At 36.7% G+C, this 24,050-nt stretch overlaps 1 protein-coding gene across 1 annotated transcript in view; it reads left to right on the top strand.

Moving 5' to 3' along the window:
* LOC121487539 (S-adenosyl-L-methionine-dependent tRNA 4-demethylwyosine synthase TYW1) overlaps positions 1–24,050 on the top strand; it is a 203,563-nt gene that overhangs the window by 67,382 nt on the left and 112,131 nt on the right. The window contains exon 10 of the mRNA XM_041749378.1: positions 10,843–10,961. Within this exon, the coding sequence (XP_041605312.1) occupies positions 10,843–10,961 (119 nt within the window). The remainder of the gene's footprint in view (positions 1–10,842; positions 10,962–24,050) is intronic.

Consider the following 24,050-nt stretch of genomic DNA (forward strand, 5'->3'; position numbering starts at 1 on the left):
GTCAGGGAAGATACTTTGTATGATGATGTCTATCTCTTAAAATCCATTAGACTTCATGTTTTTCGCCTAACTTGTGGTCTATGAAATGTCTTATGTGCATTTGAGAAGAACGTGTATGCTATTGTTGTTGGGTGGAGTGTTCTACATGTGTCTCTTAGATCTGGTTGGTCTGCTCTGTAAAGTCCTCTGTTTACTTCCTTGTGTTCTCTCTGGTTTTTCTCTCTCTTGTGAATGGGATATTAATTAGAGCTATTTCTTCCTTCAATTCTATCCATTTCTGCTTCATATTTTTAAGATCTGTCATTTGATGTGTAAATGTTTATAATTATTGTATATTCTTGCAATTTTGAGCCTTTTATTAATAGAAAATGTACTTTGTGCCTTGTAAGCTTTTTTTATTTAAAGTGTGTTTTGTTTGCTAATATTATAGCCACTCCTGGTCTCTTTTGATTACTATTTGCTTGGAATTTCTTTCCATCCTTTAACTTTCAACCTGTATGTGTCTTTGGATGTAAAGTGAGTCTCTTGTAGACAGCATAGAGTTGGATCATGTCTTTTTTATCCATTTTGCCAAGCTCTGTCTTTTGATTAAAGCATTTTATCCATTTAAATTTAAAGTAGTTACTGATAAGGAGGGGCTTTTGTCATTGTGCCACTTTTTTGTCTATGCTTTATTGCTTTTTTTTGTCACTCATTTCCTCTATTTTATTTTTTAAGATTTTATTTATTCATGAGAGACATACAGAGAGAGAGAGAGAGGCAGAGACACAGGCAGAGGGAGAAACAGACTGCATGCAGGGAACCTGATGTGGGACTCGATCCCAGGACACCAGGGATCATGCCCTGGGCCGAAGGCAGACGCTCAACCACTGAGCCACCCAGGCACCCCCATTTTTATCTTTTTGAGTGGGTTTTTTAAGTGAAATGTCTTAATTCCTTCTTAATTTACTTTTCTGTATATTGTATAGCTATTTTTTTTTTTTTGTGGTTACCGTGGGGATTACATTTAACATCTTAAAGATGTAGCATTTCAATTTAAAGTTACTGTAGTTTAACTTCAGTAACATGCAAAAACTCTACCTTTACAGTTCTATCTCCACCCCTTTCAGTTATTGATGGCACAGAATTACATCTTTATACATTGTGAACACAGAAACATAAACTAGTAATTTCTCTAAATGCAGTTATTTCCTAAATTGTGTAGGAAACAAGATTTGGAATTACAAACTAAAGTTGCAGTAGTACTAGCTCTATACTAATAATTTTTTCTTTAGATGTCTCTTAAATCATGTAGAAAACAGAAGTTACAAACCATTGTTACAGTAACACTAGCTTTCCTAATTGCCCCTGTATTTACCTTGATTGATATCTTTACTTTTCCGTATGGCTTGGAGGTACTGCCTAGTGTCCTTTCATTTCACCCTGCAAGAATCCCTTGAGTGTCTCTTGCAGGGCAGGTCTAGTGGTCATGCACTGCCTCAGCTTTTGTTTATCTGGGATGTCTCGATTTTTCCTCAGTTCTGAAGGATAGTTTTGCCTGATGTAGGATTCGTGGTTAACAATTTTTTTTTTTAAGATTTTACTTATTTATTCATGACAGACAGAGAGAGAGAAGCAGAGACACAAGGCAGAAGGAGAAGCAGGCTCCATGCAGGGAGCCTGATCCTGGGTCTCCAGGATCACGCCCTGGGCTGAAGGCAGGTGCTAAACCGCTGAGCCACCCAGGGATCCCCAACAGTTTTTTTTCTTTTAGCACTTTGAATATCTTGGCCTTTGGAGGCCTTCTGACCTCCAAAGTTTCAGATGAGAAATCTGCCTATAATTTTATGAATGACCCCTTGTATGTGATAATTCACTTTTCTCTTGCCACTTTCAAGGGTTATTCTTTGTCTTTTGAAAGTTTGAGTCTTTGTCTGGGTCTCTTTGAGTTCATCTTGCTTGAAGTTTGTTTAACTTCTTGGACGTTTACATTCATGTCTTTCATCAAAATTGGGAAAATTTCAGGTATTGTTTCTTCATATATTCTCTCTGCTTCTTATCTTGGGATATGCACGATGTGCATGTTGTTAAACAGACCCCTCCAGCTCTTTGCTTTTCTTCATTTTTCTTTCTTTCTGCTCCTCAGTCTTCATAAGTTCCATCATCTTATCTTAGGGTCTCTGATTCTTCTGCCCCCTCAGATCTGCCCTTGAATCCCTCTAGTGAATTTTTCATGTTAATTACTATGCTTTTTCAGCTCCAGATTTTTTTTGGTGTCTTTTTGGGCTTCTTAGCTCTTTAGTGGGTATTTCCATGTTGTTTACACATTATTTTGTTGATTTTCCCCACATCTTCCTTTAGTTCTTTGAGCATGTTTAGGACGGTGTTTTTAAGGTCTGTCTAACATATCTGCCATAAAGTATTTTTCAGGGACAGGTTCTGTTGAATTATTTTTTCCCCTTTGATTGGTACATACTTTCTTATATCTTTATGTGCCTTGTGGGCATTTGAATCTAGTCGTGGAACTCCCATTCTCCCTCTTCCTTAGGGTTTGCTGTTTTCTGTTGTTGGTTTTGTTTTATTGAGTGTTGTAGGCTCTTTCTGTAAGGATCAGGCCGAGGTGTAAACTTAGTGTCTTGCTTGTTTTCTGAGCCTTTCCCTGGCCATGCAGAGTAACTTTGTTTCTCCTTGAATGTTCCCTTGTAATGGAATATCCTAGTCTTTAATGTCTGGTTTCTGAAAGGATGACAGTGTAAAGTGAAGGGGGTAAAAATAGTGACCCTTTCAATCTCCTGGGAGTCACTTCAGCTGGAGGGGTAAGGCCTTCCAAAAATGGGGGTGGGGGCAACAATCTTGCCTCTACCCTTCTTTATTACCTCTGTGCCCAGAAGCTGCAATTAGCAATCAGAGGATAGGTCCCCAGGATTTTTCAGGACAGGGTCCTTTTTGCCCCCCTTCACTGCCACAGACTGTGTGCAAGCTGCCCTGGGACATGTGCACAGCTGTCTGCCACATGGTGGGGGTGGGTAGCTCCTCCTGGGCTGAGAGCTGAAGTGAAGGGTTTCAAGCCTTTTCCTGGAAGTTGCAAGCCTTCAGGAGACTCAAGTTCCAGAATATTTACATTAGACAGATCTGCAGTGCAGCTGTTGTCTAGGTGGGGAGACTGATTCTTGGTGCGTCCTGCTCCTCCATCTTCCCTGAATTAATCTGTTTGTACTTTTTCAGACAGTTTAATCAGTTTGGAATTTAGTTTGCTCTAGGGTAGGAAAGAAATATCTAGGTCAGGGGTCAGTAGATTTTTTTCTTAAAGGGCTAGTGACTTTTTAACATTTTGTGGGTCATATGATCTATGTTGCAGCTTCTCAACTCTCCCAATGGGGCACAGAAGCAGCCATAGACGATAAGTAAACAAATGGGTGATGGTATTCCAGCAAAAGTTTGCTTATAGAAACAGGCAGCAGACTGGTTTTGTCCCATTGACTTCTGCATTGAATTCTCCATCCTCTGTCAAAAATTGGGGTCTGACATTTTACCCACTTGCAAGTTAGCAGGTTAGCTGGCCACAGCATCATGGATGTTGGCAGAAGTCACGGACAGTTTATTATAATAGCTGTAACCAGAATATCATTATTTAGTCTGGTTCCTGAGCCCCCAGCACCCATGAAGTAGCTCGAGAAGGGCCAGGTAATGTCTGCATATATTTTACAGAAGAGGAACCCCAAGTTTAGGGAATATGAAGCTTCTATAGTTGACACTAATCCTGCCTGACCTTTGCTATAGAGTGACATATCCTTATTATACTGGACAGTAAATACATATTATTTGCTCCAGAGAGAGACACTATATCTTCTAAGGCTATTTACTATACAAACCTTTTTGAAAATATAGTCTAGAATAAAGGCAGCCAGCGCTGCTTGTATGACATTCAGAGAGAAAGAGAGGGAGACTGACTCATGGGGATTGTTCTCCCAACAACCTACCTCCATTCTTCCCCCTGCACTCCCATCCCCAAATTGGTGTGCACAGAGCCTGCCTGGTGATGGTGTCTTGAATTTATTCAGTGTGGCTCTGCTGGGTTGCCGTTGTATTTTCTCAGGCTCTCATTTGCTCTGAGGCCAATAATTTATGGATTCATTAATCTGAGAGTATCTGTAATTCCCCCCCCCCCCAGATTTATAAAATGGATTTAATTCTTTTCTTTTTTTTTCCATGGATTTAATTCTAAGTGTGTATTACTCTCAGGTCTTTTCCTTTTCCACTCTACTTATTTACTAATTTTCAGATGTGAGAGTACTTTTTTTCAAAATGTATTGTCTGAGGATTTGTGTTTTGGACAAGGGGGCATAAACTCCTTTCTCCCTGTTCCTTCCTGCTGTGTACAACTTTGAACCCTGGAAAACATAAGAGGCACCAAATGAGAACTTTGAAAAGTGGTAAGAGGAAGGCTGACTAGTTTGGGGCCCCAGGAGTGGAGGAGCAATAGGACAACAGGATGTTTTACATCTCCCCATCTAAAGAAAGGCAACTCAGACCCCATGTTTCCTAATCCTTAATCTAGCAACAGAAAACCACCTGAGAGGGTTCATTGCTTCCTAGTATGGAATGAGAGTCCCTCCAACAGAATTAGGCAAGCCCAGTACCACTGCCAAGGGGATCAGTTAGGTGCCCCACTAACTGTAAGCATCTAGGACAAGTGGTCTCCTTCCCTGCTGGACCTGAAGTTCCCCTCTCCTGTCAGGAGATATCAGGATGGCCAGGTGAAAGTGGGAAGAGAAAGATCCCTTCCCACCATCTACTTTAACAGTAAGTGACCTGACTTGTGAAATGCTCTCCATCCGTGCTGGGCCTGAGTCTTCCTTTCCCACTGAGAGACACCATATTGGCTGAGTGGCACTGGCAAGAGGGATCAATGGGGAAGTAGTCCAACTGGGGAAGACTCTTTGTCCCTGTGGCCTGCCTTGTCTCACTCAATTACTGGGGCTGTCAGGGGCAATTAGCTAGAGGCACTTTGCCACACAAGCAGCCCAGATATTCTCCTCATCCACTGAGAAACCCTCAGAGAGAAACCCCTTCTACTTCCTCATATGGTAACAACAGAGACCAGTGGGATCCCAAGCAAAATTACATTGCAAAGGTTCTGAAAATTAAATTGCTGTTGAAACCACAGCACACAAAAATGGTCCCGGACCTGCATGCTCAGCCCAAACAAAGTGATTGCCTGCTAGAATAGGAGAATTAAATAGGATCTAGAGTCCCCTAACATAGTAGACAGAATGTCTAGGATGCAATAAAAATCACCTGTCATACCAAGAACCAAGAAAATCACAACTTGAACAAGAAAAGATAATGAGCTGATAACACCAGTGAATCAGATGATGGAATAATCTGACAAGGATTTTGAAGCAGCTGTCGTAAAAATGCTTCAGCAATCAGTTACAGATTCTCTCGAAACAGATGAAAAAATAAAAAAGTCTCAAGAAATGGAAGTTATAAAAAGAACCAAGAGGGGATTATAAAATTGAAAAATATAGCAACAGAAAAAAACAAAACAAAACCTCAACCAAATGGGCTCAATAGTAGAGCGGAGATGATAGAGGGTAGAGTCAATGGCCTTACCACATCAGTAGTATGATCTGTAAACAGGATAGCCCAATAAAATTCACTTGGTCTGAACAACAGAGAGGATACCCCAAACAGGATAAAACCAAAGAAATCCATACCAAGACACCTTAAAATTAATGATCAGAAAAGTAAGAAAAAAAAATCTTGAAAGATGCTAGAGATAAATGATGTATTAACATTAATTTGACATCAGATTTCTCATCTGAAATCTTGGAGGCTAGAGGGAAGTGGTACACATTTTTCAAATGCTGAAAGAAAATACCTGACGACCATTAATTCTGTGTATGGCAAGACTGCCCTTCCAGAATGAAGATTAAATAAAGACATGCATGAACAAGAACAAGGAATTTGTTGTTGGCTGATCTGCCCTTAAAAAATGGCTAAAGGCGGGATCCCTGAGTGGCGCAGCGGTTTGGCGCCTGCCTTTGGCCCAGGGTGCGATCCTGGAGACCCGGGATCGAATCCCACGTCGGGCTCCCGGTGCATGGAGCCTGCTTCTCCCTCTGCCTATGTCTCTGCCTCTCTCTCTCTCTCTGTGACTATCATAAATAAATAAAAAAAATTAAAAAAAATGGCTAAAGGAAATTCTTCTAACTTAATGAAATGATAAAAGGGAGATTATTAGAGCACAGGAAAGTCAGAATAATGGAAAGATCAGACATTTTCCTCATGATTCTTATTAATCATATTTGATGATTGAAACAAAAATTAAAATACCATGTAATATTCAGGGCAATGATATTTGAAAGAGGAAAAGTTAAAAGGATTTAAATGGAAGTGATGTTTCCACACTTAACGTCAAGTATAAAATAATATCAGCAGACTATGAGTCATGTATATATGTAAGCATACATATATATATACACACATTATATACATAAGTCCTGTATATGTGGAAGATTCAGAAAAACCACTATAAAAACTAAACAAAGAGCTACTAACACCTATGGTGAACGTTTACAAAGGGATAACTAGGGAAAAAACCCAACAAGATAAGATGGAATACCAAAAATGTTTTAAGTAACCTGCAGGAAATAAAAAAAAAAAAAAGTAATGGATATGAGAATGGGAGGAAACAAGCAGAAAACAAATAATAAAATAGCAGACCTGAGGACTAATGTATTAGTGATTGCTTCAAATGTAAATATTCTAAATATACCAAACAAATGATAGCTAATCGGCAGAATGGGTAAAAAAAATAGGACTTCAAAATATGATGTTGATAAGAAATTTACTTCAAATTCAGTGACATAGGTGGGTTGAGTAAAATGACAGAAAGATGCATACCATGACAACAATAATCCAAAAGGTAGGATTGCCCATGTCAATATCAGATTAAGAAGGTCTCAGAGCAAAGAAACGTACTTAGAGACAGAGAATGACATTTCATAGTGATGAAAGGATAATCCACACTAAATGAGTATACACCAAACATTGGAGGCTCAAAAATGACATAGTTAAATGGAGAAATCTTAAAAAAATAAAAACTCACAATTATAGTTGGGGACTTTTTTTTTTGACTTTTTTTTTTTTTTTAAAAGTGTACGTGCGAGCTGGGGAGGGGCAGAAGGCCAAGAAGAGAATCTCAAGCAGAGTTTCTGCTGAAAGCAGAGCCCTAAGATCTTATGACTCTAAGATCATGACCTAAGCTGAAACCAAGAGTTGGATGCTTGGCCACCCAGGCACCTCTTTAGTTGGGGACTTTGAAACTCTCTTTTACCTACTTGACTGAAAATCATGAGACTATAGAAAATCTGAGCAACACAGTTAACTAATAGGATCTAGTTGACAAATAGAGAACTTACCACCCAGCAACAGCAGAATACATGTGTTTTCAAGTGCCTATGGAACATTGACCAAGACAGACCAGATCCTAGACCATAGAATAAAGCTCAGTGAATTTACAGGAATTGAAATCCTACTGTTGTTCTCTGACCATAATGGAATCAAACTAGAAACTAATAATGAAAACAAAAGGAAAATCTCTATATAGAAATTAAACAACGCATTTCTAAATAAGCCCTGGGTCAAAGAAGTCTCAGGAAATGAAAAAAATACATACAACTGAATGACAATAAAAATAAAACAAACTGTATATGGGATGTAGCTCAGTGCTCAGAGAGAATTTTTTTTCAAGATTTTACTTATTCATGGGAGACACAGAGAGGAGAGGCAGGCTCCCTGCAGGGAGCCTGATGTGGGACTTGATCACAGGACCCTGTGATCACACCTGAGTCAAAGGCAGACGCTCAATCACTAAGCCACTCAGGTGTCCCTCAGAGGGAAATTTAAAGCAATAAATGCTTATGTTAGAAATGAGGAAAGATAACAAACCAGAAATCAATGAAAATTTAGGTGAGTGTAAATGTAAATGAAAGTCTAAATGTAAATCTAAGTAAATGTTGATGGATTGAAAGACATAATATGGTAAATTGTTAGTTTTCCCCAAATTGATCTGTAGATTTAATGCAGTTACTACTAAAATACTAGTAAGGTTTTTGTAGAAATAGACAAGCTTATTCTGAAATTTATAAGGAATGGCCCTAGCCTTAAAATAGCTTAAATAATATTTAGGGAGAATAAAATGGGAGGAGTCATATACTCTGATACTATAGCTTACTCTAATGCTATAGTAATCAAGACAGCATGGTACTGGTGGAGAGATGGATCAGACCCATAGACCAGTAGAACAGAATAGAGGTCCTAGAAAAAAGCACACAAACATGCCTACCTGATTTTTTTTTTTTTTTACAAAGGTGCAAAAGCAATTCCTTGGAGGACGGGTAACCTTGCCAACAAATGGTGCTGGGGTAATTAGACATCCAGCGGTAGAATATCACTGCTACCACCCACTACCATCATCACCACCATCACCACCACCACCACCAGACTGCACACACTGGAAGTACATTCACACATACAAACACAAAGATTTTTTTTTTTAACTTCACATCTTACATAAAAATTAACTGAAAATCGATCATGAACTAAAGTGAACTAAAGTAAAACTATAAAACTTTCAGGAAAAAAAGCTTTTAAAAGAGAAACATGTCATCCCTCTTCTCCCATCCCTCTCCCTTCTTTTAGCCCTTCAGTATTCAGTTTGGACAGCACATCTCTGGGAAGTTCTCACTGGTCCTGCAAGGCTGGCTGGGTCAGTCACCTATCTCATGGGCTCCCGTAACACCATGGTGGACATTTGTCTTTTCTCTGCTTGCCCAGCATCTGAGCCTTTTTGTGTTTGGGGGAATTCTCTGTTAAATTAGCTTCCTTTAGCACAAGGGTCCACTGCCTGCTACAGAAGCTGAGGAAGAGAGATACTGTTTCTTGGAACCATGTGCTGGCAGCATGGGTATAACAGTATCATTTAGGATGGTTATTGTCTTTGCCCAAGACTTTGAGTATGGAGTGAGTGATGGAAGGACCTGGGACCTGGAGACCTCATTCTTGAGCTCATGGTGGCAGCATCTCCTTTCCAGGAGTGGTGCTGGCGATGGTATCCAGAGTGGTGGCATCTACAGTAGATGGCTTCTGAGAGATTGAGGGGTGGTCCTGCTGCCAGCCTTCCTTCATTCCTGCCTTTCTAAAGATTCTGTGAGCTGTGGAGTCCTTTCAATAAATCCTTTTTCTGTTTAGTCAGAGTCAGTTTCTGTTGCTTGCAAAAGAATCTTTCTTAATTGATTCAAACACCCTATCATAATAGTATTGCACATTTTGCCTGTTTACTTGCAATTTCCTCATACTAGATCATGGTTGGGGGCTCTGTCTTATTCATCATTGTACATTCGGCACACAGTGTGCTTGAGGTATATTACCTTCTCAGTAAACAATGAGATTTTCGGGTTCAACTTTGTTTTTCTATTGCCATGATATTTAGTGGCATTTAGTGAGCTTTTATTTTTTGTTTTTAGTGCGGTTTGCAAGATTTGAATGTTTTATTTGCCTTGTGGATATCTTATTGGGAACTTGGGAGAGAATTTGTAGTTCCCTTGAAGAATATTTTTTCTTCTTATTTTTCTTAACGCAAATATCAAGTGAGATGGACAGGGGAATCCTTTTTATCAGGACAAAAAATAAGACTTTGTGATCAACCAACATAGTAATCAAGCTGGTAAATTTTTTGTAATTTTCCTTTATTATGGATAGCAAAATGTTAGCACACTAAGATATCTTACACACACACACACACACACACACACACACACACAGGCTCCTTGTATCTCCTTGTTTGTTCCTGTTGTTAATCCCCTCATATTTCAGTTGCAGCTGAGATGAGTCAACATGTCAGTTATCTTGGATGACTTTGTTTTGCCCCTCCAGTGGGGAATGCCTTTGAATGTATCTCCTTCTTAGTGCCCTTCCCCTTTCCTCCACTAATATGAGCCAAGTCACCATAACCTTATTTGCCTCCCCTCCCCTCCCCTCCCCCAGATTTCACTTTTACTGAAATCAAGCCTATCTTGCAGAGTTTCTAGATGAATCTTTCAGATGAGATCTCGAAAAGCTTGGTACTGTTTTATGATTCCAACCCTAAGTTGATCTGTACTATTTCTTCAAATTATTTGTTCTTACTACACTCAGCATGGGTAAAACACTCACATATTAAATAGTGTCCTTTTTGGGAAAAATCTGTTTCTTACACTCATGCTGCTTGTCCCATCAGCAAGTCTCAGTATGTTCAAGTTCTGCCATTCAGTTGACATAGAATATGTTCCAGAACACATTCTCTTACCCTTTCTTATTCAAAACAGACATACCCTGTCGATTGAGGGCTGCTCCCCTCTTCCAGGAGCTTGTCTAATCTATCCCTATCTATCCCTATTCCCTACTCTAATCTAATAGTATTATATATTATTGTACTGATATTATTTGAGGCAGTTAAATGGATTTGAAACTAAAAGCAAAAAAATAAAAAATAAAAAAATAAAAAAAAAGCAAAAAAAAAAAGCAAAAAAAAAAAATGAAACTAAAAGCATCAGTGGTCTTCTCTATAGAGCTTTCAGAGTTAATGAATCATAGGTTTATTTTATTTCATTGGATTTTAGAAGACTTAAAGCACCATCAAAACCCAAAGCTGTATCAAAACACTATAATGTTAATTTTCTGTATCATGGAGATATCAGTAGGGGCATTTATGATTATGAAATGCAGATATTTTTTCTTAAAAATGATGCCTTGGTGTTTTGTTTTCTTGCCTTGAGGATTTTATTCAGATTATTATTTGTTTTTTTACTTTCACAGTCAATGCTCCGAGGGAGAGGAGGTTGTTATAAACATACGTTCTATGGCATTGAAAGCCATCGTTGCATGGAAACTACCCCAAGCTTGGCTTGTGCAAATAAATGTGTCTTCTGTTGGCGGTAAGTAAAAATGAATGGCTGTGGTAACCAAATATGTAACCATCTATTATAATCAATTTCTGTTCAGCCTTGCACTCAAATTTATCTAAAGCTCTGCTATTTCTGTAATTAATTCCCCCTTTCATTCCTAATATATTTATGTATTTGGTTGTATTTACTCCACTGATTTTATCAGGGGTTTGCCAATTTTTTGTCTTTTGAAGACATAGATTTTAGTTTCATGAATCCTCTGCATTATATCTTTGCTTCTTTGTTCAATAATCTACTACTATTTTTTTCCCTCTGTTTTTCTTCAACTTAAATTAGACTGTTAACTCTTTACTATTTGGTCTTCTGTAAGTCTTTAATCAGAAATTTTCATCTGAGTAATTCTTTAGCTACATTCCATAGATTTTGAATAATTTTTTTTTAATTATTTTTTTTGTTTGAATATAGTTGACATACATGGTAGTTTCAGCTGTGCAACATAGTGATTCAACAAATTTATGCCTTATGCTGTGCTCACTACAAGTGTAGCTTTCATCTATTACCATACAATGCTACTATAATACACTTACTGTATTCCCTATTATGAACCTTTTATTCTTGTGATGACTTATTCTTTCTGTAAATGGAAGCCAGGGTCTCTCACTCCCCTTCACTCATATTGCCCATTTCCATCCCTCTCCCCTTCTGGTAACCATCAATTCTCTGTATTTATAGTGCTGATTCTTTTTGTTTGTTTCTTTGTTTATTCATTTGTTTTTAGATTACAAAATAAGTGAAATCACATGTATTTGTCTGTCTTTGCCTTATTTCATGTAGCATAACACCCTCTAGGTTCATCTGAGTTGTTGCATATGGCAATGTCTCATTCTTTTATGGCTGAGTAATATTCCATTGTCCTTATGTACCTCATCTTCTTGATCCATTCACCTATTAGTGGACACTTGGGCTGCTTCCATATCATGGTTATTGTAAATAATGCTGCAATAAACAAGGGTACATACATTTTTTTGTTTTCTTTGGGTAAATACCCAGTAGTGGAATTATTGGATCATATGGTAATTCTATTTATAATTTTTTGAGTAGCCTCCGTACTGTTTTCCACAGTGGCTGTACCAATTTATATTCCCATTAACTGTGCACAAGTGGTTCTTTTTCTCCATATCCTTGACCACACTTGTTATTTCTTGTCTTTAGTTTTAACTATTCTGACAGGTATTAGGTGATATCTCATTGTGGTTTTCATTTGCATTTCCTTGATGATTGGTGGTTTTGAACATCTTTTCATGTGTCTATTGGTCGTCTTTATGTCTTCTTTTGAAAAATGTCTATTCAAGTCCTTTGCCCATTTTAAGTCAGATTATTTGCTTTCTAGTGTTGAGTTATGAGGTCTTTATATATTTTGAGTATTAACTCCTTATGAGACATACCAGTCTTTTAGTGTTTTCTTTGAGTCCTTTGACAGTTACTTTTTAACTTCCCCTTTAGCTCCTTGGCTCATTCTTTGCCTGATGAATTCTCTCTGATTTTGTCTTTTGCTTTCTTTTATTGCTCTATGTTATAATGGCAGGAGAAGTAAAGCATCTTTGTGACTTCATTAAATATCTGTAGTTTGACACCTTTATATTCTTTGTTTTGTTTTTTTCAGAGAGAGAACTCAGTTGAGGAGCAGGTATGGGGTGTCGGGGAGGGGCAGAGGGAGAGGGAGAGAGAGAATCTTAAGCAGGCTCCATACTTAGTGCAGACTGGATGCAAAGCTTGGTCTCACAACCCTGAGATCTTGACTTGAGCCAAAATCAGGAGTTGGATGGTTAACCGACTGAGCTGCCCAGGTGCCTCAAACACCTTCATATTCTCATATCTCTGGCCCTAGTGTCCCTTCTGAGTTTTCATCCTCTGTTTGCAATTGCCTGTTGGATATATTCTCTCAGATGATCCACAGGTACTTTAAGCCCAGTTTGTCCACAGTGGGATTTACTATGCTCTCTGTGAACCATTTTTTCCTAATTTGGTAATGGCACCTTTAGCAATCCAGTGACTCAGGCTGAAAAGCTCTTCTTTATCTAACTCACTGTATCGATTTGTATGCCTAATTCCATTTTAGATTCTCAGTATTTCACCCTTCAGCAACCAAAATGATTTAATACTTGGCCATATCTTAATGCTATATCTTAATTTATCCATCATATTGGTACAAGAGCTAGAATTCTTTTTTTAATGGTTTTTTAATCATTGATCATAAAAGCAATTCATGCTTGTTATAGAAAAAGAAACACCAAAACGTATAAAGAGAAACAACTATCTGTAATTCCAGAATCTAGGCAAAGCATTGTTAATGCTTTGGAGTATATGCTTTCTTTTCTTTTTTTTCCCATAGTCTTCTTAGTTTTTTTTCAAAAACATGGTTGAAATCACTCTCTACTTTCTGTTTTTTATCTTACTCTATCATTAAAACCTTATAAGCATAAAATTTTGTTTTGAAATAATTCTGGATATATAAAAGTTACAAAGATAGTAGAGTTTCTGTATACTTTTCACCTAACTTCCCCTAATGTTTTTTTTTTTTTTTGAAGATTTTACTTATTTATTAGAGTCAGAGAGAGAGAGAGAGAGAGAGGCAGAGACACAGGCAGAGGAGAAGTAGGCTTCCCACAGGGAGCCCGATACAGACTCAGTCCCCATACAGGGATCACGCCCAGAGCCAAAGGCAGACGCTCAACCACAGAGCCACCCAGGTGTCCCTTTCCCTAATGTTTTTTTTTTTTTTAAAGATTTTATTTATTTATTCATGATAGAGAGAGAGGGAGAGAGAGAGAGAGAGAGAGAGGTGCAGAGACACAGGCAGAGGGAGAAGCAGCCTCCATGCCGGGAACCTGACACGGGACTCGATCCCGGGACTCCAGGATCACACCCTGGGCCAAAGGCAGGTGCTGAACCGCTGAGCCACCCAGGGATCCCCATCCCTTTCCCTAATGTTAAGTAAGACTTTACTTAACTATGGAACAATTATTAACACAATTATCAGAAATTATTGAAAAGAAATTAACATTGATGCAGTGCTATTAATTAAACTGGAAACTATTTGAATTTCATCAGTTTTCCCACTAATATCCTTTTTTTTTCAGGATGCAGGTATGGCTCCCATATCCCATTTAGTTGTTACATCTCTTTAGTTTTCTCTAGTCTGCCATAGTTCTTCAGTCCTTATTTTTCATGACCTTGACATCTTTGAAGAGTACTCATCAAATATTTTGTCTAATGCTTTCTCATGGTTAGAGTAAAGTTACGGATTTTGGGAAGACTACCATAGAAGTGAGGTGACCTTCCCAGCAGGTCCTATGAGGCAATACATGACATCAGTATATCCAGTTGCTGGTGGTGTTAATCTTACTGTTTGATTTTTTTTTTGTATGCAAATAAAGGAATCAATTTTAATTTCCTTTTTTTAAATAAATTTATTTTTTATTGGTGTTCAATTTACCAACATACAGAATAACACCCAGTGCTCATCCCGTCAAGTGCCCCCCTCAGTGCCCATCACCCATTCACCCCCACCCCCTACCCTCCTCCCCTTCCACCACCCCTAGTTCGTTTCCCAGAGTTAGGAGTCTTTATGTTTTGTCTCCCTTTCTGATATTTCCCACACATTTCTTCTCCCTTCCCTTATATTCCCTTTCACTATTATTTACATTCCCCAAATGAATGAGAACATATACTGTTTGTCCTTCTCCGATTGACTTACTTCACTCAGCATAATACCCTCCAGTTCTATCCACATTGAAGCAAATGGTGGGTATTTGTCATTTCTAATGGCTGAGGAATATTCCATTGTATACATGAACCACATCTTCTTTATCCATTCATCTTTCGATGGACACCGAGGCTCCTTCCACAGTTTGGCTATTGTGGACATTGCTGCTAGAAACATCGGGGTGCAGGTGTCCCGGCGTTTCATTGCATCTGAATCTTTGGGGTAAATCCCCAACAGTGCAATTGCTGTCTTACCGTTTGATTAAGGTAATGTCTGCCAGGCTTTCAAGTGTAAAGTTACACCTTAACATTTTTTTCCCTTTGTAATTAATCAGTATTTTGGGAAGATGCTTCCAGTCTATGCAAATATGCTGTTTCTCTTTAAGCATTTGCCCACTCAATTTTTCATTCATTGGTGAATTTTGCCTGCATCAAATTACTACTTTGTTGTTCCACTGATTTTTTTTTTTTTACAATTAATAATTGGAATTCTTTTGTAAGGAAAAATAATTTGTCTTCATTTTAAATTTATTATTATATTGATTTGGGCTCAAGAATATTTATTCCTGGGCAGCCCCCGTGGCTCAGTGGTTTAGCGCCGCCTGCAGCCCAGGGTGTGATCCTGGAGACCCCGGATTGAGTCCCACATCAGGCTTCCTGCATGGAGCCTGCTTCTCCTTCTGCCTGTGTCTCTGCCCCTCTCTCCTCTCTGTGTATTTCATGAATAAATAAATAAATAAATAAATAAAATCTTAAAAAAAAAGAATATTTATTCCTTTGGTTCTAATCCAATACAATTATTATTTACTTTATTGCTCATATTTTTCTAGCTTTAGCCATTTGGAGCTCTGTTGGGTTGGCTTCTGTGTCTTTTCTTTCATTTGAAACACTTGTGAATTATCTGACTCCAGAAGAGGTTCTGGTTCATCTGTGTTTTCTCTGCCTAGCTTTGGAGTCAACCACTTTCTAAGGAACTTTTGTTCTTCTTATTGAAGAATGATATTTAGGTTCCAAAATTTGGATGTTTGAAATGCTCGTTTCTACTGGGGTGTTAGTGCTTCCAGGCCCTCTCAGCAGATAGAAGTAGAAAATATATGTATATCTGTCTGTATATTAAAATACAAAACCATGAGTTTTTACTGATATTTTCAATTACTGTCAGCATCATAAAGCTCATTCTATTATTCCTTTTGTGCTTATTTATAACCTTTTTCTTGTACAGTAAGAAGCCCAGTCTGGCCCTCATCATCTACAACATAGTAACTTCAACCCTAATTATATGTATTTGGAAAGGACTGTAGAGTTGCAAACTGATGCCTTTGTTAGAATTAAATTTATCTTAGGATGGACTATTCTGGTTTTGGCATCAGGATAATGCTAATCTCCTAGAATTAATTAGGAAGTGTTCTCTTTTTTAATGTTTTGGAAAAGTGTGGGAAGAATTGGTGTTGATTCTTTAAATGATTAGAGGAATTCACCAGGGAAACCTGTTTTTGGGCTTTCCTTTGTAGCAAGGTTTTTGATTACTGATTCAATTACTTATAAGTTAGTTAAGACTTTCCATTTCTACTTGAGTCAGTTTTGGGAATTTGTATGTTTCTAGGAATTTGTTCATTTCATCTAGTTTATCTAATTTGTTAGCATACAGTTGATAGTATTTTCATAATCCTTTATTTCTGTAAGATTGGTAGTAATGTATTATGTTTCATTTCTGAGTTTATTAATTTGAGTTTTCTTTTTTTTTTTTCTTAATCTACATAAAGGTTTGTCAGTGTTGTTGATTTTTGCAAGAACCAACTTTTGGGTTCATTGATTTTTCTCTAATGTTTTTCTATTCTCAAGTTTCAGTTCTTTCTATTCTGATCTTTATTATATCCTTTTTGTTGCCTTAAGCATAGTTTGCTTCTCTTTTTCTTCTATTTTATGGTGTATAGTTAGGTTATTGATTTTTTTTAAAAATGTGTTTACGGCTATAAATTTCTTCCTGAGCACTGTTTTAGCTACATTCCATTCATCTCTAAATATTTTGTGGTTTCTCTGTATTTTCTTCTTTGATCTACTACTGGTTGTTTAGAAGTGTTGTTTATTTTCCACATATTGGTTAGTTTTTCAGTTTTCTTTCTGTTCTTCATTTCTGCTTTTATTCCGTTTTGTTTGAAGAAAATATTTTGTGTAATTTAAATCTTTTAAAATTTATTGACACTTGTTTTCTGGCCTGACATAGGGTACATCCTAGAAAATGTTCTATACACATTTGGAAAAAATGTATATATTGATGTTTTTGGGGTGTATTGTTTTGTATATGTAATAGGTATTATTGGTTTACCATATTGTTCAAATGCATTATTTCTTTATTGTTCTTCTACCTAATTGTTCTGTTATTTAAAAGGTGGTTTTTGAATTTTATAATTATTAATGTAGGACTATATTTTTCTCCTTAGCTTATAGCTTTTTGCTTCATATATTTTGGCACTGTTACTAAGTGTGTATATGCTTGTAATTGTTAACCTCTTGATGGATTGACCTGTTTATATATTGTTTTTGTCTTTTCTAACGGTTTTTCACTTAAAGTCTTATTTTGTGTTACATATTAGTAAGGTACCTCAGCTCTCTATTGGTTACTATTTGTATTAAATATCATTTTTCTTCCTTTCTTCTTTTTGTGTCTTTGGATCTAAAGTGAATCTCTTGTAGGCAGCATATTGTTGGATTTTTTAAAAAATCCATTCTGCCAATCTCTGGCTTTTAATTTAGATAATTTAATCCCTTCACATTTTGTTCTTTGTTTCTATAAGCTTTACATCTTTTATGTTGCACACTTTTTTACTGCCTTCTTTTGTGTTTGTTTTTTTGTTGTGTACAATTTGACTCCATTATTGTTTCCCTTTCTGTACATCTTTTGTTATTTTCTTAGTGGTTATTCCTCTGAGGATTAAAATTAACCTCTTAAATTTACAACATCCTATATTTAATTTTCTTTTTTTAAAAAATTTTATTTATTTATTCATGAGAGACACACAGAGAGAGAGACAGAGACATAGGCAGAGGGAGAAGCAGGCTCCACGCAGGAAGCCTGATGTGGGACATGATCCTGGGACTCGGGGATCATGCCCTGAGCCAAAGGCAGACACTCAACCACTGAGCCACCCAGGCATCCCTACATTTAATTTTCCTAATTTGTGGTAATTAAGTTCTGTGAAGTTGCATGCGGGCTGCATTAGCAAATACTAAACTGTGGCTTTTAGGGGGAAATAAAGGATTAGGTCCTTGCAATCCTCTTGTCACAAGGTATTTGCCATCTGATCAGAACATAACTTTGTTTTTATGTGTGTTCCTGTGTAAAGGTGCCTTAATTTATATATACTGTTGATTCATTAACATTGAACTTATGGAACAGCATTATAATTCATGCTGGAATGAGGCTTATCTGACACACATATTTTCCCTGCAAGGCACATCAGTCTTGTGCTTAAGAGCACTACACAGCAGTTTTAGCCCCAGTGCTTGGGAACTATTTTAAATAGCAATATCACTAACAAAAAAGCACAAAATGCAAAAAACGGGACATTAAATTGACCACTGAAAGAATACTTATTTTCAGTATGAGAGCTTAAACAAGAAGGCAAAGAGAACATTGTCTTGTTTGACTTCATTTGGGAATGTGTGTATTGGACGGCTCAAATTTTTTTGCTGCTCTGAATGCGAATGACAGATAGTAATGTTAAGTATTGATTTTGGGATTACAGATAAATTTTAGCAGTAGGTAATTTTACAGATATGGAATCAGCAAATAATGAGGATTGACTTCATTTTGAACAAATACCACCTTTGGTTCCACAGTATTCAAAAACTTTGCTCATACAAAACTTCATTCCATCTCCTTTGTGGTGGTGTCACAAATTGCAACTTTATGCATTGTTGCACTCATTAATATAGATTTATGATTTTTGTTCTGTACATTTGTCTTTTAAGTTGTATAGGAAAAAAAGGTGCTAGAATCCAAAAAGTTGAGTAATGCAGACTTTTTTTGTATTTGCCTATGTAATAACCTTTATGTGGTTCTGTATTTCTTTGGTGTGAATCTACCTAGTTGTCCTTTCATTTCTGCTTAAAGGACTTCCTTTAGCATTTCTTGTAGTGCGGATCTACTAGTGATGAACTCCTTCAGCTTTGCTTCATCTGGAAATGTCTTAATATTACCTTCAGTTTTGAAGAATAGTTTTGCCAGATATGGAATTCTTGGTTGACATTGTTTTTCCTTTTAGCGTTGTATGCTGTCCCATTGCCTCTTGGTTTCTGCTGAGAAGCTGGCTGTTAATCTTACTGAGGATCCCTTGTATGTGATGAATATCTTCTCTTGCTTCCTTCAAGATTCTCGAATCTCTGGTCTTTCAGCGGTTTAATTATAATGTGTCTTGGTATGGATCTCTTTGAATTTATTCTGCTTGAGTGTATTGAGCTAGTTGGATGTGTAAATTCATGTTTTATCTAGTTTGGGAAGTTTTCAACCATTATTTATTTATGTATTCTTTCTGCCCCTCTCTCCCCCTTTCCTTCTGGGACTTCCATTAAATGTATATTGGTATTCTTGATACTGTCGCACAGGTCCAAAAGGGTATGTGCTCTTCACACTTTTTCTTTTCTTGCTCCTCAGACTGAATGATTGACATATCTTCAAGTTTACTGATTCTTCTCAAAGCCTGCTCAATCTGCTGTTGCAACCCTCTGCTGAACTTTTCATTTCAGTTAGTATACTTTTTAGTTCTAGAACTTGTTTCTGGTTTCTTTTTATCATTTATATCTCATAATTGATATTCTGTATTTGTTGACGCATTTTTCCTGGTTTCCTTCAGGTCTTTGAGAATGTTTAAGGCAGTTACTTAGTATTTTTCTAGTAAGTGTGATGTTTGTGTTTCTTCATGGACAGTTTTCATTAATTTCTCCTATGAATGGGCCATGCTTTTCTTGTTTCTTCATATGCTTTGGAATGTTTTATTGAAAACTGCACATTTTGGATATTATGATGTGCTAACTCTGAAAAACAGATTCTTCCCATTTTTTTTTTTGTTTGTTTTTGTTGCTTGCTCTGAGTTCTAGTTGTTTGTTTGCTCAGTGAGTTTTCTAGACCATTTTTGTAGAGACTATTTCTGTTTTGTGCATTATCTGTGAAGCCTGTGTTTAAGTGGCCAGGGAATGTGTTGACAGAGATTTCCTTGAGCACAAGGAGCCAAAGGAAAAAAGAGGAATAAAAGCCCTCCCTTAGTCTTTGCAGATTGACTCTTTGTTTAGGCATTCCTTCAAAGCTTGGCCAGGATAATGACAACTCTGCCTTTGCTTTTACTTCCTATTTGTGCTGAGCCTGAAAATCAGTTGTAGGTGAAAGTTTAGTGTCTTCTCAGGGTTTTCTTAGCATTCATTCTGTCCTGGGCATGCTTTAGGCTTTTTTTTTTTTATTCCCTGGTGTAATGTGAGTGCTTTCAGTGCTTTGACTCATTCAGAACTCTGTCTCCCAGTGTTTCTTTACAGGCATTCAGCTAACTGTTGTTTTCTTGAACTGTAATTCTTTGCAGCAGTCAGCAGCAGATTGTTTATTTATCTGTTGCAATCTGTGAGGAATTGCTTATTAAAAAACTTTGGTTACAGAGTTTCTTGAATATAGATAAATAGTATAATGAACCTTTGTGTACATTTTATTAACACAAAGCCAGTCATGTTCCATTTATCTACCCCAGTCCTCACTATTTTTATGCAGATCCAGCCAGCGATGATAGTGTTCTGTCTGTACACATACTTCAGTTGACAGGTGATATAAAAAATAAGACCTTTAAAAAATATATAGCCATTATACCATCATCTCATATTGAATTCTCATCATCTCCTCTTAAAGGGAATACACGTATTCCCTTTTCTGGTTATTCAGGGATATAGTTTAAAAAAAAAAAAACCTGAAAAGTAAGTCTTTGGACATCTTGTTAAATCAGTGGTTCTCAACTGAGGCAAAATTGCTGTTTTTCACTCTGTGGGTAAACCTTGGTCGTTTGACAATGTCTGGAAGCATTTTTAATTGTTAAAACTGAGGGAGGTGTTTCTGGCATCTAGTGGGCAGAGGTCAGCAATGCTTTTAAAACTATGTAATGCTCAAGACAAGCCTGTATAACAAAGAATTATCCAGTCCAAAGTGTCAGTTGTGCTGAGGCTAAGTTCTTTGTTCGGTAGTCCATAGGAGCTTTTTCAGTCAAATGGACTGAGGCAATGTGATGGCATTGAAATCAAATGATACAGTACATCTCCTTTTGAGTGATAGAGTATGTGCTTATGAAACTTAAAATATCATAGGATGAAAATTTACCAAACAAAACTGTATGAATATGTAGACTGCAATATTTGGATCATATAATACTTATAGGAGAAAGAATCAAGTGTTTTGTGCCATAGTTCTCATTGCATCACATTTTACAATCTCTTCTAATCTTTCACTAAGATTCTTGATATAAATAGTAGAGTGTGTATGTGTTGGTTTTTTTTTCTTTTTTGGAAGGTCAAGGTTAAAGGGAAGTAACAGGATTTAGTGGGTAATTTACCTGTATCACCTGTTTATAGACAATAATACCATCCTTTAGTTTCTGAGGTGATAAAATTACCCATTTTTTTTATTTTTATTGTTCTGAAGATTTGTTTATTTCAGACAGAGAGAGAATGAGCAGGAGAGGTAGAGGGAGAGGGAGAGAGAATCTCAAGCAGACTCTGCATGACCTGAGCCAAACTTAAGAGTCAGACGCTTAACTGACTGAACCACCCAATTTTTAAAAAAGCAAGCGGTATACTTAATAAATTCATTAATGAGATTTATTTATTTATTTTTAAAGAGTTTATTTACTAATGAGAGACCTAGAAAGGGAGGCAGAGACACAGGCAGAGGGAGAAGCAAGCTCCCTGTGGGGAGCCCAATGTGGGACTCAATCCCAGGACCCTGGGATCATGAGCCAAAGGCAGACGCTCAGCCACTGAACCACTCAGGCATCCCATTAATGAGATTTTAGATGAAAGTAAATGGAGAGGTTTCACTTGCTGTGGCTTCTGATAAAGACGTACTAATACACTCACTTTAAGATTAGAATTCACCATCTGTTTCTATTTTATTTTATTTTAATTTTTTTAAAGGTTTTATTTATTCATGAGAGACACAGAGAGAGAGGCAGAGACATAGGCAGAGGGAGAAGCAGGCTCCACGCAGGGAGCCCGATGTGGGACTCAATCCCAGGACCCTGGGATCACGCCCTGAGCCAAAGGCTCAACCGCTGAGCCACTCAGGCATCCCTCTGTTTCAATTTTAAATAATTTAATACACATGTTAGAAAAGGCCTAGAAAAAATGGGGTTAAATGCTTGTGCGAATGCTTTATTTATCTTTATTTTATTTTACAGATTCTTAAAAATAGCCTTTGAGCCTATTTCCTAACTGTAAAATAAAACAGTAATATCTTCCTTACAGGGTTGCTCTGAGGCTTAATTGCTTGGGCGAGATGGTGCATGTGAAAGTGCTTTAGACTGCAGATGTGAGTTTTCCCAAATGAGTTTATCTAACTTTATTTGGATAATATGGGTAGCAGATGGTTATAGATAGATAAAATATTATTATTCTGTTAATTTTCAGAAGGAGTTATTGAGTGCTAAGTATATAGATAGCCCAGTTTGTCTCCTATTTTCTGTTTATGTAAGTGAAAATTTTATACTTTGAAATTTCAAATTAAGATCATAGGTCTTTTGAACAAATAACCTGATTACAAAAATGGACAAAGGATTTGAACAGAGTTCTCCAGAGAAGATATACAAATTCCAATAAACACATGAAAAGGTAATAATATTCCCAATTTGGGAATAAATGAAATATTCATGAACTAATGGGTGGATAAACAAAATGTGTCCACCCAATGGAATGGAATATTATTCGGAAATGAAAGGAATGAAATAGTGATACATAGTACAACATTGATGAACCTTGAAAATATGATGCTAAGTGGAAGAAGCTAGTCACAAAAAAACGAATAGAATGATCATATTGCTATAAAATGTCTTGAATAGAGAAACCTGTAGAGACAGGAAGTAGATCAGTGGTTGCTTAAGGCCGGGGTGGAAGTGTGGATTGAAGAGGAGCAGGATTTCTTTTTGGGAGTGACAAAAATATTCTAACTTTGATTTATATTAATGGATACACAACTCTGTGAATATACTTCAAAGCTATTGGAATGTTATGGTATGTGATTATATTTCAATAAAGCTGATAAAAAAGTTTTGCTTAAGTAGTAAAGACATTTAAAAATATATTTTAAGTGTATTTCAAAAGGTCTCCCTTGCATATAATGAAAATTCAAAATATATAATAGGTTATACTGTGAAAATTGCCCTTTTTTGTTCTTGTCTTCAGTCACTTAGGTTTTCAGAGATATTCTACATGTGTGTGAATAGATTTGTGTGTCTTTGTATATACACACACAAGTGGCAGGATGCTTTATGGTATTCTTCATCTTGCTTTTTTTTGCTCCTACTTTGTAGAGATCTTTTCATATCAGAGTGCATATAGATTTAGAACCAAATTTTAATCCACTAAATTGAATCATTGTTTGGAAAGCAGGGAAGAAATATGTTTAAAGGGTCTTTGTCTTTAAAGTAATTACTAATATGTGTATTTTCCATTAAAAAATTCTTCATTCTCTGTCTATAGTAGGATTGTAATATAATTTTGCTCCAAAGTAATATGTTACTATTATTATTGCTGTGGTAAGAACGCCTTACATGAGATCTGCTCTCTTAACAAAATTTTAAGTGTACAAATACGGTAGTGTTCATTATAATGTTGTCTAGCAGCTCTCTAGAACTTCTCTAGAACTTACATAACTGAAACTTTATATTTGTTAAATAGCAATTCCCCATTTCTCCCTCCTCTTGCGCCTGGCAACTTAACCATTCTATTTTCTGCCTTTGTGTGTTTGACTGTTTTATAAACCCCATATAAGTGGTATCATGCAGTATTTATTCTTCTATGGCTAGCTTATTTCATTTTAGCATATGTCCCTCAGGTTAATCTATATGGCAATATTTCCTTTTTTTAAGACTGAATAATATGCCATTTTATTTATATACTGCATTTTCCTTATTCACACACACATCTTGGCTAATAATACCATAATAAACATAAGAGTGGATATACCTCTTTGAAATTCTGTTTTTAATTCTTTTGGAAAAATACACAGAAGTAGGATTGCTATATCATATGGTATTCTCTTTTTAATTATTTTTAAAAAACTTCCAGACTGCTTTGCAGAGTGGCTACACCATTTTGCATTTCTTTTTTTTT

The sequence above is a fragment of the Vulpes lagopus genome, chromosome 3, assembly GCF_018345385.1.
Source record: "Vulpes lagopus strain Blue_001 chromosome 3, ASM1834538v1, whole genome shotgun sequence".
Taxonomy (NCBI): Eukaryota; Metazoa; Chordata; class Mammalia; order Carnivora; family Canidae; genus Vulpes; species Vulpes lagopus.